The sequence below is a fragment of the Phyllobates terribilis genome, unplaced genomic scaffold (assembly GCF_046119375.1).
Source record: "Phyllobates terribilis strain yellow unplaced genomic scaffold, ASM4611937v1 Scaffold_168__1_contigs__length_4147262, whole genome shotgun sequence".
Classification (NCBI taxonomy): domain Eukaryota; kingdom Metazoa; phylum Chordata; class Amphibia; order Anura; family Dendrobatidae; genus Phyllobates; species Phyllobates terribilis.
The window spans coordinates 25387-44013 of NW_027362928.1; the positions used below are offsets into that span (position 1 = coordinate 25387).

The 18627-nt window shown below is 46.6% G+C and overlaps 1 protein-coding gene across 1 annotated transcript in view; it reads right to left on the bottom strand.

Moving 5' to 3' along the window:
* Positions 1 to 829: 829 nt before the first annotated feature.
* Positions 830 to 18627, bottom strand: part of LOC141207937 (striatin-interacting protein 2-like) — a 30336-nt gene continuing 12538 nt past the window's right edge. The window contains exons 4-5 of the mRNA XM_073664504.1: positions 18143 to 18347; positions 830 to 1346 (exon numbers count right to left, since the gene is read on the bottom strand). Coding sequence (XP_073520605.1) covers positions 1096 to 1346; positions 18143 to 18347 — 456 coding nt within the window. The 3' untranslated portion in view covers positions 830 to 1095. The remainder of the gene's footprint in view (positions 1347 to 18142; positions 18348 to 18627) is intronic.

An 18627-nucleotide genomic window follows, 5' to 3' on the forward strand; every position in this document is an offset into this window, starting at 1 on the left:
CAAAATGTGTGGTTGGGCCAGGAATGGTCTCTGTGAGGGCGCAGTCAGACGGCCGTATAACACGGATGATGATCACATAGCAATGCTTGGACTAGCCGACAGCCCTCATGACCCGAGCGTGACAGCTGCATAGAAATACATGCTGTCATGCACGGATCAAGAGAGCTGCCGGCCAGTCCGAGCATTGCTATGTGAGAGTCATCCGTGTTATACGGCCGTCTGACCGCCCCTAATAAGAACATACAGGTATCCTGTAGCCGTGTGAATTAGTCCTTTTCTGTCTAAGGCATATGGGTTCAGGATCCACCACTATGATCCAGAGAGAAGAGTTGCTTTCCTTCTGGAGGACCCAGCCTATCGGTGCAAAATATTGGCGTCCCATTGATTTTATTGAATAAGTGCCATTGAATGCTTCATTTATTCATTGCTTTCCCTGGAAGCAGAAGCTGATGGCGAGATGGGGGGGGAGGGGTTGCCGCATTGAGTGCAATGTATCTGAAGAGGTATTCCAGTTTAAACATTTTAACTAATTAACTGTATAATAAAGTTTCTTGAGTACTTTGAGTATCAATTCTTTACAGTTTTTAGTCATTTTGAACATTCATAAGGTTTTTTCTACGAATATAAATCGGTCGTTGCCACGTGACGTACACACAGATGCAGTGCATGGCACCGGAAACACTAGTCTGTATACTGTGACAGGCCGCGCTGGTGTGTGACCATCACAAGACCCGGACAGATTGCTAGCCTCAGGAAGCAATCCAATATGGTTCTCATTCAGTGACTACAATTAGAGATTTTGAATACTGTGAGGAATTGGTACACAAGGTAGATCACGTTTTACTTTATAACAAATCACCTTTACTTGCCATTATTGGCAACCTGAATAATGGGTAGACAAACCAATATAGGCAGCTTGGTGTAGGATTACAGGAAAAGTCATCTCAGCTTGGCTTCTAATTGAATTCCTGCAAAGTTGGGGGAGCAGGATAGGGATACATTTATAGCTACTTGGATCTATGATGGGTCTTTTTGACAAGTGATCTAAGACAGTGGACCAAGAAAAGGACGAACAGCAGGTGCTACATTCATCAGTCAGGAATATTGTAGAAGGTCTTCCCACTGGATTGGATTGGAGAACACCTCCCTTTCCAGCCAGAGCTCATAAGTATAATGGAAATCTTCAGGGAGTTCAAGATTTTGTCCCACAACACTCTGCAAACAGTTATCCACCGGGGCAAACTCCCAGTTTGTATTCTTCTCATATCTCCAACTGTTGAAACTCTCGATGTTTCCCCGCAAAGTGCACTCTTCAGCCTGGAAGTCCCAGGGTCTGGCATCTATGTCTAATGTAATAAATAGGGATAGAAAGTCACCAAAATGTTATTTAACTATGCCATTACTAAGAAACATGAATGGGTGGACAATGACCTCTATATTCTGCTGCAATCTCCAGATTTCACACTACAAACTGCATACATTACTAAATTGATCTCTTAGGGTATGTGCAGAAGATCAGTAAACGCTGCGGATTGGTCGCAGCACACTTGCACTGCGTGCAATCCGCAGCGGCCAGATGTTACAGCATAGTGGATGGGATTTGTACAAATACCATGCCCACTATGCATTCCCGTGCTCATGCGACTCACCAGCGGAGATGGACATGCGGCGCGTCTTCACAGAACGCAGCATGTCAATTCCTCTTGCGGAGACGCTGATCTCCACAAGAGAGATTCAACCAGTGCAACGCACATGCGGCTTCACCTGTGTGCAGCGCTTTGAACGCAGCATCAAGTATGCTGCATTCAAAGTGCTACCATTCCTGACGGTGTGCACATACCCTTAGACCCGATGAGGATGCAGAGGTTAATTTGAAGAGCCATGTCAAAGTGGCTGCATAATCCCTTTATGAATATTTAAAGGGGTTTTCCCACAAACGAAAGCTGATTTTAATCAATAGATCTTGGAATAATAATAACTTCCACAATTGGATGTGTTAAATAAAATGTTCCTGTGCTGAGATAATCTTATAAATGTGCCTCTGCTGTGTACTGTGTAATGGATGTGTCTGACCCTGCAGGAACATGGTCTGATCGTACCACAGCTCCTGGACAGGGGAGGAAGCAAAGGAGTATACAGACATTACAGCACGGGGTCACAGCTGATTCTTTTTGTGAGGTAAAACGTTTCACTGCCTGTTTTTAAACAATGTTTTACTTCAAAGAAAGAATCAGCTGTGATCCCGTGCTGTAATGTCTGTATATTCGAGCTGTGGTATGATCAGATCGTGTTCCATACACGGTCAGACACAGCCATTGCACAGGGGAACATTTATAAGATCATCTCAGCACAGGGACAGTTTATTTAAACACATCCAATTGTGGAAATTATTATTTAAAGATCTATTGATTAAAATTAACTTTTGTTCGTGGGAAAACACCTTTAATTCAATTTCACTCTACCTAGCCAGAAAGCGCTTCAGGGACCCTCCTGCTGCCGAGATCTCACATTGCTCAGTACAAGCCGCAGCTCTCAGTCCAGCTAGATGGTTGGAAATTGTATTCACTTGAATTAATGAGCCATTTCTTTCTACGGCTAAACTAAAAATGATCACCTTAATATCTTAACACGTATTTTAAAAGTAAATAAATTAATCTCTTAGACCTGATGAGGTTGGTATAATAAATGCATTTTTTGTGTATTGTGAAAACTTGTGACTGATCCACTTTAAAGGGCATCTGTTAGTAGGTTCAACCCTTCTAAGCAGTTTATATGGGCATGTAGGTCATAAAAAGTGGACTAAAATGCTACCTTAATATCTGTAAACCGATATAATATTCCACAGATATTCATGTTTTTCCTATATGTAATGAGCTGTTAAGATCTATTGGCCGGACATAGATCTGCATGAGAATCTGCCTCCAGAGCTTATTTTAAATTAAAGGGGACGTCACCATGGCGGACTGGAGAGGGAAGAAGGAAAGAAGAAAAGGGGAAGAGAAGGAAAGGGAGTAGGGGAAGGAAAGAAAAGGAGTAAAGTAGGGAAAGGAAAGGAAAGAAGGGGGGGGATAAAAAAAAAAAAAAAAAGAGAAATAAAGGTCTCCATGGGGGGGACTTACTGTAATATTGTAAAACGAGTACTATCATGTAATATCTGTTCCAAGTTTTGATATGTTTAATAAAAATTTATCCGATTAAAAAAAAAAAAAAGGGGGGACGTCACCAACCTGAGACATGTAGATCAAGAGAGCAGACTTTCAGTCATTACATGTCTCATACTGGTAAAGTCCCTTTTCATTTAAAATAAGCTCTGGAGGCAGATTGTCATGCGGATCAGTGTGAATGCACCATGCAAACAATGTACTAATATAATTCCAAGTAATGGTTAAAAGGGTAACGGTCACTTTCATTTTTCTTTCATAAATCAATAGTACACATGAAGGTAAGCAACTTTGTAATATATCGTATCAGAGATCTGCTTCTTTCTGTGACAGAAATGATCAAATTATCAAAATTCTCAATTCTGAGATAAAATCTGTATTCAGTGAAGACATTTTCCCATTCCTGAGATAGGTTTGCATCAATAGCAGCTGCCAACTCCTATGTAGACGGGAGGAGGAGCTAGAGACAGAGCTCCTCCCCCTACATAGAATTGTATCAGTAGTATCTGCCATCTCCTATCTCAGGAATGGGAAAGTCTGTCTTCACTGAATACAGATTTTACCTCAGAATCAAGAATTTTGATAATACCTGATCAATTCTGGCAAAGAAAGAAGCAAATTAGTCTGATAAGATATATTACAAAGTTGCTTATTTTCATGTGTACTATTGATTTATGAAATAAAAATTAAAAAACGGCGATTACGCTTTAAGTATTAACCCCTTAAAAGCCCAGGGCGTACTAATACATACCTGCGCCCTGGGCTTTAAGAGCCAGGTACGTATTTGTACACCCGGTTGATTTTGCCTGCACACAGGCTGTGCGGGCGCGATCGCCGCCGGCTGTCAGATTACACCCGGTGTTATGTGCTGGGAGCGGTCCCACACCGCTCCCGGCACATCGATCACAGCATTGCGGAGGTAAGCGCCGATACGCACCTCTTCCCCGGCGTCCCACGCTGTCTGAGGCCGGGTCCCGTGGTTGTCATGATGACCCGGATGTCGACATGACAACATCTGGGTCACCAGACAGCAGGAAGGTACTTTGATCATGCGCAGTGCATGACCAAAGTATCTTCTGAATCTGCAGCGCTTACAGCCTGTATAGCACAGGGATGGTGCTCCATCCCTATGCTATACAGGCGATCAAAGTAAAAAAAAGTGAAAGTCCCATAGTGGGATAAAGTATAAAAGTAAAAAACTGTTAAAAAATGAAAAAATAAAAATAAAAAAAATAATCCACCAAAAATAAAAATATAATGTACCCATCAATAAATATTATGAAAAAAACCAAAAACAATAAAAGTACACATATTTGGTATCGCCGCGTCCGCAACGACCTGACCTATAAAACTGTCCCACTATTTAACCCCTTTAGTTAACACGGTAAAAGACAAAAATAAAAAACGATGCTTTATCATACCGCCAAACAAAAAATGGAATAAAACGTGATCAAAAAGACTAATATAAATAAAAATGGTACCTCTGAAAACGTCATCGTGTCCTGCAAAAAACAAGCTGCCATATAGGTCCATCAGCCGAAAATAAAAAAGTTATAGCTCTCAGAATAAAGTGATGCAAAAAATATTTTTTTTCTATAAAATAGCTTTCATTGTGTAAAAGCGCCAAAACATAGAAAAAAGATATAAATGTGGTACCATTGTAAAAGTACTGACCCGAAGAATAAAGATACCTTATCAATTTTACCACACGCAGAAACAGCATAAAAAAAACAAAAAAAAAACAAAACACAATTCCTGAATTGTTGGTTTTTGTTTATTCTGTCTCCCAAAAAACGGAATAGAAAGCGATCAAAAATGTCACGTGCATGAAAATGGTACCAATAAAAACGTCAACTCATCCCGCAAAAAACAAGCCGTCACATGACTGTCGGCCAAAATATGGAAAAATTATAGCTCTCAAAATATGGCGTTGCAAAAACTAGATTTTGCAAAAAAAATGCGTCTTTTAGTGTGAGACAGCGGTCAATCATAAAAACCCGATATGATTCTGGTATCGCTGTAATCGCACCGACCTGAAGAATAAAGTCGTCAAATCACTTATACCGCACGAGGAACGGCGTGAAAAATAAACTCTAGGGTTAGTGTTGGGGCTAGGGTTAGGGTTAGGATTGGGGTTGTATTAGGATTGGGATTTTTTTCAAAAGTAAAAAAAAAAGATGACAATATGGTGACTAGTGTTGAGCGCAAGTGCATGCTACTTGAGTTTGCATCGGGTGCTTGGGTATACACTAAGTGTCGCGGATGCTCGAGTGATATGCTCGTGTCTCCGCCCCATATGCTTCGCGGCCAAAAAAAAACTCGCAGGGATTGCCTGTCATTCACAAGCGATCCTTTTTTGGGTGTCTAATAACCGTAAAACATGCGGGCGGGGACTCGAGCATGTCACTCGAGCACGCGCGATACATGGTGCATACCTGAGTACCCGATGCAAACTCAAGTAGCGAGCACTTGCGCTCAAGACTAATGACAACTTATTCAATATGATGACCTAATGTTATCAAAATCTGTGTCGTACATCTGGGTTCAAAATGTTCACTATACCCCTTGATAAAATCCTTGAGGGGGCTAGTTTCCGAAATGGGGTCACTTGTGGGGGGTTTCCACTATTTAGGCACATCAGAGGCTCTCCAAACGCCACATGGCGTCCGCTCTCAATTCCAGCCAATTTTGCGTTCAAAAAGTCACACAGTGCTCCTTCCCTTCTGAACCCTGCTATGCGCCCAAACACTGTATTTTCCCCACATATGGGGTATTGGCGTACTCAGGAGAAATTGCACAAAAGTTTTTGGGGTCCATTTTCTCCTCTTACCCTTGTGAAAATAAAAAATTTGGGGCTAAAACATCATTTTTGTGGAAAAAGTTTGATTTTTTTTATTTTCACGGCATCATGTTATAAACTTCTGTAAAGCACTTGGGGGTTCAGGGTGCTCACCACACATCTAGACAAGTTCCCTGAGGGTTCTAGTTTCCAAAATGGTGTCACTTGTGGGGGGTTTCCACTGTTTAGGCACATCAGGGGCACATACGCTAATTATTCAAGCAAATTTTACATTCAAAAAGTCAAATGGCACTCCTTCCCTTCCGAGCCCTGCCGTGCGCCCAAACAGTGGTTTTCCCCCACATATGGGGTATCTGCGTGCTCAGGAGGAATTGCACAAATTGCATGGTGCAATTTCTGCTATTACCCTCATTAAAATGCAAAATTGGAGGCTGAAAAACATTTTTGTTGCAAAAATGTGAAAATTTTATTTTTACAGTTCATTGTTCTAAACTTCTGTGAAGCACCTGGGGGTTCAAGGTGCTCACCACACATCTAGATAAGTTCTCTGAGGGATCTAGTTTCCAAAATGGTGTAACTTTTGGGGGGTTCCGACTGTTTAGGCACATCAGGGGCTCCCCAAACGCAACATGGTGTCCGTTAATTATTCAAGCAAATTTCACATTCAAAAAGTGAAATGGCGCGCCTTTCCTTCTGATCCCTGCCTTGCGCCCAAACAGTGGTTTTTACCCACATATTGGGTATCTGCGTGCTCAGGGGAAATTGTACAACAAATTTTGCGGTCTATTTTTTCCTGTTATCCCTGCAAAAATAAAAAAAATTGGGTCTAAAGTAACATTTTTGTGAAAAAATGTAAATGTTCATTTTTTTCTTCCACTTTCCCAAAATTCCTGTGAAGCACCTGAAGGGTTAATAAACTTCTTGAATGTGGTTTTGAGTACCTTGAGGGGTGCAGTTTTTAGAATGGTGTCACTCTTGGGTATTTTCTGTCATAAAGACCCCTCAAAGGGACTTCAAATGTGATGTGGTCCCTAAAAAAATAGTTTGGTAAATTTTGTTTTAAAAATGAGAAAATCGCTGGTCAACTTTTAACCCTTATACAGTGGTGGCCGAAAGTATTGGCACCCCTGCAATTCTGTCAGATAATACTCAGTTTCTTCCAGAAAATGATTGCAATCACAAATTCTTTGGTATTATTCTCTTCATTTAATTTGCTTGCAAGGAAAAAAGACAAAAGAGAATGAAGCAAAATTCAAATCATTGATCATTTCACACAAAACTCCAAAAATGGGCCAGACAAAAGTATTGGCACCCTCAGCCTAATACTTGGTTGCACAACCTTTAGCCAAAATAACTGCGAACAACCGCATCCGGTAACCATCAATGAGTTTCTTACAATGCTCTGCTGGAATTGTAGACCATTCTTCTTTGGCAAACTGCTCCAGGTCCCTGATATTTAAAGGGTGCCTTCTCCAAACTGCCATTTTGAGATCTCTCCACAGGTGTTCCATGGGATTCAGGTCTGGACTCATTGCTGGCCACCTTAGAAGTCTCCAGTGCTTTCTCTCAAACCATTTTATAGTGCTTTTGGAAGTGTGTTTTGGGTCATTGTCCTGCTGGAAGACCCATGACCTCTGAGGGAGACCCAGCTTTCTCACACTGGGCCCTACATTATGCTGCAAAATTTGTTGGTAGTCTTCAGACTTCATAATGCCATGCACACAGTCAAGCAGTCCAGTGCCAGAGGCAGCAAAGCAACCCCAAAACATCAGGGAACCTCCGCCATGTTTGACTGTAGGGACCGTGTTCTTTTCTTTGAATGCCTCTTTTTTTTCCCTGTACACTCTATGTTGATGCTTTTTCCCAAAAAGCTCTACTTTTGTCTCATCTGACCAGAGAACATTCTTCCAAAACGTTTTAGGCTTTCTCAGGTAAGTTTTGGCAAGCTCCAGCCTGGCTTTTTTATGTCTCAGGGTAAGAAGTGGTGTCTTCCTGGGTATCCTACCATACAGTCCCTTTTCATTCAGACGCCGACCGATAGTAGGGGTTGACACTGTTGTACCCTCGGACTGCAGGGCAGCTTGAACTTGTTTGGATGTTAGTCGAGGTTCTTTATCCACCATCCGCACAATCTTGCGTTGAAATCTCTCGTCAATTTTTATTTTCCGTCCACATCTAGGGAGGTTAGCCACAGTGCCATGGGCTTTAAACTTCTTGATGACACTGCGCACGGAAGACACAGGAACATTCAGGTCTTTGGAGATGGATTTGTAGCCTTGAGATTGCTCATGCTTCCTCACAATTTGGTTTCTCAAGTCCTCAGACAGTTCTTTGGTCTTCTTTCTTTTCTCCATGCTCAATGTGGTACACACAAGGACACAGGACAGAGGTTGAGTCAACTATAATCCATGTTAACTGGCTGCAAGTGTGATTTAGTTATTGCCAACACCTGTTAGGTGCCACAGGTAAGTTACAGGTGCTGTTAATTACACGAATTAGAGAAGCATCACATGATTTTTCAAAGGGTGCCAATACTTTTGTCCACCCCCTTTTTTAGGTTTGGTGTGGAATTGTATCCAATTTAGCTTTAGGACAATTCTTTTTGTGTGTTTTCATTGAAGACAAATTAAATAAAGATAATAATACCAAAGAATTTGTGATTGCAATCATTTTCAGGAAGAAACTGAGTATTATCTGACAGAATTGCAGGGGTGCCAATACTTTTGGCCACCACTGTAGCTCCCTAATAAAAAAAATGTTGGTTCCAAAATTGTGCTGATGTAAAGTAGACATGTGGGAAATGTTATTTATTAACTATTTTGTGTGACATACAGTACAGACCAAAAGTTTGGACACACCTTCTCATTTAAAGATTTTTCTGTATTTTCATGACTATGAAAATTGTACATTTACACTGAAGGCATCAAAACTATGAATTAACACATGTGGAATTATATACTTAACAAAAAAGTGTGAAACAACTGAAAATATGTCTAATATTCTATGTTCTTCAAAGTAGCCACCTTTTGCTTTGATGACTGCTTTGCACACTCATGGCATTCTCTTGATGAGCTTCAAGAGGTAGTCACCGGAAACGGTTTTCACTTCACAGGTGTGCCCTGTCAGGTTTAATAAGTGGGATTTCTTGCCTTGTAAATGGGATTGGGACCATCAGTTGTGTTGTGCAGAAGTCTGGTGGATACACAGCTGATAATCCTACTGAATAGACTGTTAGAATTTGTATTATGGCAAGAAAAAAGCAGCTAAGTAAAGAAAAACGAGTGGCCATCATTACTTTAAGAAAAGAAGGTCAGTCAGTCAGAAAAATTGGGAAAACTTTGAAAGTGTCCCCAAGTGAAGTTGCAAAAACCATCAAGCGCTACAAAGAAACTGGCTCACATGAGGACCGCCCTAGGAAAGGAAGACCAAGAGTCACCTCTGCTTCTGAGGATAAGTTTATCCGAGTCACCAGCCTCAGAAATCGCAGGTTAACAGCAGCTCAGATTAGGGACCAGGTCAATGCCACACAGAGTTCTAGCAGCAGACACATCTCTTCAACAACTGTTAAGAGGAGACTTTGTGCAGCAGGCCTTCATGGTAAAATAGCTGCTAGGAAACCACTGCTAAGGACAGGCAACAAGCAGAAGAGACAAGGAATGAACATTAGACCAGTGGAAATCTGTGCTTTGGTCCGATGAGTCCAAATTTCAGATCTTGGGTTCCAACCACCATGTCTTTGTGCGATGCAGAAAAGGTGAACGGATGAACTCTACATGCCTGGTTCCCACCGTGAAGCATGGAGGAGGAGGTGTGATGGTGTGGGGGTGCTTTGCTGGTGACACTGTTGGGGATTTATTCAAAATTGAAGGCATACTGAACCAGCATGGCTACCACAGCATCTTGCAGCGGCATGCTATTCCATCCGGTTTGCGTTTATTTGGACCATCATTTTTTTTGGAACAGGACAATGACCCCAAACACACCTCCAGGCTGTGTAAGGGCTATTTGACCAAGGAGAAGAGTGATGGGGTGCTATGCCAGATGACCTGGCCTCCACAGTCACCAGACCGGAACCCAATCGAGATGGTTTGGGGTGAGCTGGACCGCAGAGTGAAGGCAAAAGGGCCACAAGTGCTAAGCATCTCTGGGAACTCCTTCAAGATTGTTGGAAGACCATTTCCGGTGACTACCTCTTGAAGCTCATCAAGAGAATGCCAAGAGTGTGCAAAGCAGTCATCAAAGCAAAAGGTGGCTACTTTGAAGAACCTAGAATATAAGACATATTTTCAGTTGTTTCACACTTTTTTGCTAAGTATATAATTCCACATGTGTTAATTCATAGTTTTCATGCCTTCAGTGTGAATGTACAATTTTCATAGTCAGGAAAATACAGAAAAATCTTTAAATGAGAAGGTGTGTCCAAACTTTTGGTCTGTACTGTATCTCTCTGATTTAAGGGCATAAAAAGACGGATTTTGGTAAGACCTTACCTGTAAAATCCTTTTCAGCGAAGGAAGGAAGGGAGACACAGGATCATTACTAGTGGGTAGGCGGAGCCCCACAGGATAGTTCACCTCAGATTTATAAAAAGTGACGACCGGCCCCTCCAGCCTAGGCTCCTCCTACTCCCATGATTCTCCAGTCCGTACACAAGCTAAGGAAGAGCAGATAACACCAGCGGAGCAACACAACCTCTTCTGAAAACTCAGAAAAAAATGAGAGAACAGGTTATGCATATAGTAGAAGAAACCACACAGTCCCAGGTACTACTCACTGGACCTGACAACTGCGATGAGCTGGCAATGCTGGAACAGAGCCTTTGCGCGCCAACCCCAACCCAGATAACCGCCATCAGAGAGGGGTCGCGCCGCATCTGAAAAACTATAATAAACTTCTGCCATGGGAGGGTGCTGTGTCTCCCTTCCTTCCTTCGCTGAAAAGGATTTTACAGGTAAGGTCTTACCAAAATCCGTCTTTCAGCAGCAGAAGGGAAGGAAGGGAGACACAGGATCATTACTAGTGGGACGTCCCAAAGCAGTCCAGAACTTAAGGGTGGGAAACAGTGGCAGAATCGCCAACACCCCAACAACTTAGATAAAAGCGCAACCAGCGCTAAACTAAAGTTAAAGAGATAACCTAAACCACCGCAGCCTGCAGGACCCTACGTCCTAGGGCCGCATCAGCGGAAGCACTGACGTCCACCTTATAAAATTTTGTAAAAGTGTGAACGGAACGCCAGGTAGCTGCCCGGCAGAGTTGAGCTACCGAGGCCCCTTGGTGAAAGGCCCACGACGACCCCACAGCTCTAGTGGAGTGAGCTCGAACCTTAATAGGGCAAGGCTCGCCTCTAAGCCGGTACGCCTCTAGGATAGCCGACCGTATCCACCGAGCTCTAGTGTCTTTGGAAGCCCGCTGACCACGTCGACGACCAGCAGGAATCACAAAAAGAGAGTCCGACTTCCGAAACCCTTGCGTGATTGAAAGATAAAATTTCAAAGCCCGCACTAAATCCAACGAGTGCAAGGCCCGCTCCTTTGAATTCCTTGGTTCTGGACAGAGTGAGGGCAACACGATGTCCTGATTAACATGGAAACGTGACACCACTTTAGGCAGAAAGTCACAACGGGGGCGAAGCACCACACGATCCGAGTGGAATTCCAGAAAAGGGGGCGAGCAAGACAGTGCCGCCAATTCAGAAACCCTTGTCAAAGAGGTGAACGCCACCAGAAAGGCCACCTTCCAAGAAAGCAAAAAAAGCGTAGCAGAATCCATAGGCTCAAAAGGTCTGTGTTGAAGAGTCTCCAAGACTAGATTAAGACGCCAAGGAGCCACAAACTTCTTCCGAGGCGGAAACTGACGTGTTACCCCGTGAAAAAAGGAACGCACATCCCTGCGCGAGGCAATAGCCTTCCGAAAAAGCAAGGATAGAGCAGATACCTGACCCCGCAAGGTACTGACTGCCAGACCCTTGTACAATCCATATTGCAGGAAGGCCAAGAAGTTGGGAATGGAAAAAACCCTCGGGTTTCTTGAAGATCCAGAACACCACGAAAAGAAGGCCTCCCAAGTTTTGTGATAAACCCTAGTCGTAGGAGGCCCTCTGGCCACTCGCAGAGTGGCAATGACCTCGGCTGAAAACCCTTGACGGGTCAAGATTTCGGTCTCAAGAGCCACGCCGTCAAACGAAGAGACTTCAGGCCCGGATGACGAATGGGTCCTTGGGTTAACAAGTCCGGGCGAAGAGGTAGTGGAAACGGAGGTGCTGCCAGAAGCGACACCAGCGTTGAAAACCACGCCCTCCTTGGCCAATCTGGCGCCACCAAAATTGCCGAGATTCGCTCGAGTTTGATCCGTCTGATCACCAGAGGTAGTAAAGATACCAGTGGAAATACGTAGATCAGCTCGAACTGGTCCCACGGGGCTACTAGAGCATCCACCGCCACGGCCTCTGAGTCCTTGTACCTGGACATGAACGTCGGAATCCTGGCGTTCAGCCTGGATGCCATCAAATCCACTTCGGGAGTTCCGCAACGGGAGCACAGCAGTGCAAACACTTCCGGATGAAGACTCCATTCTCCCGGATCCACTTGCTCGCGACTGAGAAAATCCGCTGTGATATTCCGCACTCCTGGAATGTGAATCGCGGAGATGACTGGAACCCTGGACTCGGCCCATAACATGATCCGAGAGACCTCCATCATGAGTCTGGAACTCCTCGTCCCGCCTTGATGGTTGATATATGCGACCGCTGTCGCATTGTCCGTCTGAACTCGGACTGGCAGACCGCTCAAAGGGACCGTCCAATGGCGGAGGCAGAGAAAAATTGCCCTCAACTCCAGGATATTGATCGGCAGAGAAGACTCTTCTGACAACCAGACTCCCTGAATCCAGAGATCGTTCCAAACTCCCCCCCAGCCCGTCAGGCTGGCATCGGTGGTTATGACCGACCACCGTGGAAGGAGGAAAGATTTCCCCAGGGATAACACCTCCGGACGTAACCACCATCTGAGAGACTCTCGCACCCTGCGGGAGATAATGACACTGCGATCCAGCGAAGCCGGCGATTGATCCCAATGGGTCAGAATGAGATCTTGGAGACCCCTGGAATGAAATTGAGCAAACGGTGGTGACAATACCATCAGACCCAGAAGGCGCATACACCTTCGAAGGGACATTGCCGTCGTCGACCTCATGGCTTGAACCTGGTGACGAAGGTTTGCTTGTTTGTCCGGAGGCAGGGACACCACTGCCCGTACCGTGTCGAAATGCATTCCGAGGAACAGGATTGACTGTGACGGCTCCAGAGATGACTTCTTCCAATTGACCAGCCACCCGAAGTCTTCCAGGTGCTGAAGGGATAGATCGCGAGCTGTCACCGCCTCCTCCGCTGTGGATGACACTATCAACAGGTCGTCCAGGTAGGGAAAAATCGTAATCCCTTGTCTTCGGAGAATTGCCATAAGTGGCACCAGAATTTTTGTAAAAACCCTGGGCGCCGAGGCCAACCCGAACGGCAGGGCCACAAACTGATAATGAGCCTGACCTATGGCAAAACGCAGGAAGCGCTGGTGGGCCCTTCCAATGGGGACATGCAAATAGGCATCTCGGATGTCGATTGACAACAAAAAATCGTACTGTGACAGGGCCGCCACAACAGAGCGAAGAGATTCCATGCGGAACTTCCGGGTCCGGACATGAAGATTCAACTCTTTGAGATCCAGAATGGGGCGAAACTTGTCCTCCTTTTTGGGAACCACAAAGAGGATGGAGTAAAACCCCCTTCCCCAGTCCTCCGGTGGAACCGTAACCACTACGCCGTTCTGCAGAAGAGAATCGACCTCCCGCAGCAGTGCAGCTGCCAGCTTGGGCTCGGACGGGATGCGAGACTGGCAAAACCTGTCTGGGGGTTGAGAATGAAACTCTATGAAATAGCCTGCCGAGATAACCCGCGTCACCCAGGCGTCCGATACGTGGAATGCCCAAGTCGACTCGAATTGGAGCAGACGACCCCCCACCCGGGAACCCTCGGGTGAGCACCTGGCATCAGTCCGCCTTAGCGGGCTTTTTGTCAGTTTCCCGTTTGTCTTGACGGAAATTCTGTTTCCAGGGAGTACGGGATTTTTGAGAGGTCTTCTTTCCAGAAGACGAGGGACGACCCGATCCCCAAGAGGGCTGACCGAACCGTCCCCTGGGCCGAAAGGACCGACAACCACCACCGACACTAGACTTGCCAGACGTAGACGCCGCTGCTCTCCGCTGCGGCAAAGCCGTATCCTTTGCTTTGGCCTTAGCAATCAGCTCCGTGAGGTCAGAACCAAAAAGCTGACCGCGCTTGTACGCCAGACTCAGCAAACCTTGCTTGGATACAGCGTCTCCAGTCCACTGCTTCAGCCACAGCGCTCTTCTGACTGTGACGGCCGAGGATTGCGCTCTGGACAGAACCGAAGTAGTATCCAGAACTGCGTCTCTGCCATATCGGGCCGCCTCTTCCAACAACTGGATGAGTGTTTCTACCTCCGATAACGGGGTCCCATCTTGCCACGCCGTCCGTAGCTGATCCAACCACCGCAGAGACGCCTCACCAGCACACATGGCTCCTAAAGATGCTCGGAATCCATGACCCGCGGCCTCGTAGATGGATTTCGCCGCTAACTCTGTCTTTCTGTCTAGCGGATCCTGCAGACTCGCCTTCCCTTTAACAGGAAGCAGAGAAGATTTACTCAGCTGAGATAAAGGAACGTCCACCTCAGGAGAGGGAACCCAATTAGTGACCGTCTCCGTGGAACAGGGGTACAGAGCATCAAAAATCCATGTCCCCTGAAAACGCTTATCCGGACACAGGCGTTCTTTCTCCACCGCTCGCTAAGCTCATCAAGTGATGGCAGAGTCGACCGAGTCCGACGCGACTCCTAAAACAGCCGGGCCGACTTACCAGGGCGTCTCGATACCTCATCAGGCAACTGTAACGCCTCTCTCATAGCCACAATAAAGGCATCCACACGGCCCAAAAGTGAAGCAGAGCGCCCCTGCCGATCCTCTTCGTCAGAATCGGAGATCTCCCCAGCAGAGCTTGTCGGAGTTTCTGAGGCCTCCGTCTCGCTGTGCGGAGGGGACAGTACCGGCCTGTGGCGCTTCTTGCCACGAGAAGTCTGTTGGGATTTAGCTTATACCCAATGACCTAGAAGGCCAGACAGGCTATCAATGGAGCGAGTGAGCGCCTCCACTTTAACATCACTGAGCCCCCCGACCAGCGTTAAACTTGACGCCGTCGAGGACTCCTGCGTGTCAGATACGCGAGACAGATCCTGAAGCGGACCTGGGAGGCGGTCCGCGCCTTCTGGACCCTGATCCGACATGCCCTCACACAGAAATTTGAAAGGCCGAATAACCCCTTAAAGGTGTGGTCAGTAACTAGGACAGAGTGATCCCGTACCACAGCCTGTTCTTCCCAGGGGAAACCAAGCGCTGAAGGGTTACAGCTCCTCTAGGAGAGAAAGCTACCCCAGCTGCCCGACAGAGCAAGGTTTAAGGGTTAACTGCCTTCGAGGGGTTAATGCTGCAGACCGCGGACAACCTCTGCTTTTTTTAAAAGAGGTGTGCGAGCCCCAGAAATACCTCAGCTGAGAGGTAACAGCGGCAGGTACAGCACAGTCTGACTACCTTAACAGGGTTGCAGAGAGGTGCCCCGCGCTGCGGAGGTGAGAAAGGAACCTTCTGCCTTAAAGACAGAAGCGATTCACCCAGCTGGCCGCGGTGACTGCTCTTCCCGGTCGGAATGAGGGAGAGAGAGAGACGAGAGACGAGCTAGGAGCAGGAGGACGCCGCTCGGTATGGCCACCGTGCATGAAGAAGCCGGAAGAGGAAGGGGCGGGAACCGCTCCAGCGCGCGCTTAGAGCGCTTCCTGCCCGCAAAAGACAGGCAGCCGAGGGGACGCGAGGCCACGCCCCCCGCTGCCGTTCAAAAAAGCGCGCGGCTTCTCCGTCCTCCGCTCCCGCTCGTCTGACACCTCACTGCAGGGATTCCACCTGCGGATAAAAAGAAAAAAACAGCAGTCACCGCATTGATTAAAGTAGCAGCGGCTGCCGCAGCAGCCGCTGATGGACTCATACATACTGAGCACTTACCCAGCTGAGCGCCACAGGGACCCCCAGGGATGTGTGGCACCGTGGCCCTTAGCTTCCCCCACGGTGGAGAGCGCAGGGACCCCACAGGCGCGGTTTGCGTTTCCGCCAGGAAGCGCCCTGTATCCCCCGGGGCCGGCAGGGTTCTGCGGGGACCGCCTTAGGGGGTACGCAGATCCGCCAGGGGAGGGATGGGGGTCCCAGCAGCGCTGAGACCCCCTGAGACCTCTAGACCAAGGGGGGTCCACATCTCCGGGATAAAAATAAAAAAATCTTCTGAGGAGCTGCAAAGGCAGCGACTATCGTCTGCGACCTCAAATTTTAGACTGGAGAATCATGGGAGTAGGAGGAGCCTAGGCTGGAGGGTCCGGTCGCCACTTTTTATAAATCTGAGGTGAACTATCCTGTGGGGCTCCGCCTACCCACTAGTAATGATGTGACACCCCAGGGGTCTGGTTGCCACAGTAATAGAGATATTATGTCTGAGAGCAAGTGGGAGGTTTCTCTGGTCAGGAGAGCCTGGAGTAAAGTTCCAGACACAGGAAAAGATACATCAGGAGCTCTGTAGGAGCAGAGGCAGAAGGCCAGGGGCTGTGAGCAGAGATATAGCTCGCCCTGGCTGAAGTTACTAAAACCGGACACAGGAGTCCGAGGCTGTGGGGACTGATATATACCCAGCAGCAGAAACCAGCCGGCAGGGGATTCCAGGTCCTCTGGCCATAGAAGCCCGGAGGCTCAGTCACAAAGAAGGGACCAGCGCCGCCATCCAGGAGCGGAGGCTAACAGAAGGCCCCAAGTCACCAGCCATACGGGTGAGCACCACACGGTATACTCAGGGACGTGGGCTACTTGTAACCGCTGACAGCAAGGTAGCCAGGAAGAGTGCAGATAAACGGGGAGGCCTACAACTCCACCTGGCCAGGGGAACTCCTGCTTGCTCTCAGACTGACCAGGCCCCTTATACTAGCCAGTACTCCCGGGAGGGTCTGCCTTGTACCATCAGTAAAGACCCTGAACTGCACCTCACGTCTCTGTGATTCCTTGCCGCACCAGCACCATTAACATTGGGACCCTCACACCATCACTCCCATCATCTCTCACATTAGCTGCCCTGAGGCAATACTTCTCCCGTGGGGAGTTATCCCATACTCGGCTGCGCAAACAACATCAGCCTCAGCGGTCGGCAGCGCAGCGGCGGTCCCCACTGACCGCAATCCATGGGTGGCGTAGTCGGACATTTGCTATACATTAAGACTGCCACTGGTTTGACCACCCTGGGCACGGACCGGGTCACCGCCACACGGAGACTACAACCCCCAGCATTCTACAACAGGTCCGATTCCGGGTTCCCCTGCACAACACAGGCCCAGGGGGCGCGTCAATGATCCTGTGTCTCCCTTCCTTCCCTTCTGCTGCTGAAATTCAAATTTAGAAAATTGCTAAATTTTCAAAATTTTCGCCAAATTTCCGTTTTTTTCACAAATAAACACAAGTGAAATTGAATAAATTTTGCCACAATCATGAAGTACAATATGTCACGAAAAAAAAGTTTCAGAATCAGGGGGATCCGTTGAAGCGTTCCAGAGTAAATTACCTTAGAAAGTGACAGCGGTCAGAATTGTAAAAATTGGCCTTGTCATTAACGTCTAAACCACCTTCGGGGATAAGGGGGTTAAACCTTCACTAAACTTCCATATTAACCCATGGCCTTCATGTATAACTTCCATCAGTACATTATTTTTTTCACCCTAAAGCACCAGAAGAAGTATTGAGTATTAAATACCATCACTAACCACAATACCAACCCAAGTACAAATCTATGATGTAATTTGTGGAGAAAGTTGGCAAAGTCCGAGTAATTGGGGGGATTTTGCAATTTTTTTTCTGAAACACCAACACACTGGGAAAACTCGCTTTAAAAATCCTGAGCTTGCCCCTGGGGTTACAGTACTGAAAGAAAAAGGACATTTGTCACGTGCGCTTTATCTAGAGAAATCAAGGACCTGAAAGGAATTAAATGAATTCTCAGTGGAATTTTACGTTGCCGCCAGTTCCTTACCATTGCCATAGGCCCAGTCATCATTTATCCTGTGGCGCACCATTTGGTAGATAGCTGACATGGTTTTCATGTTGCTCTTTCTCCACTGTCGTCCGAGGTATTTTGTCTGGAGCTTCAGAAGTTTTAGCACATATAACTGCATCATTGCCTGCTTAACCTTCAGAGCACGTTTTAGAATGGGGGCAGATTTAAATACCACCAACATCTGATAAGAGAAGACAAGAACATAAAACCGCAATTAATGTTTAATTACCATGAAACTGTTATTTCCACTGTGGAGATCTTCCCTACATCGGTGTCCTAAAACACAATTTCAAGAATACATCAAAATGGCTTAAATGTAGTTAAAACGGCTCTCCGGAATCTTAAGCCCCCTATACACAAGATTGCTGTTGGCTGAACGATGGTTAGACTGGCAGCGATCTCACCCGGCACTCGCACACACAGGAGCACTTTCTCCACCAAGTCCCCCATGTATTCTCTGT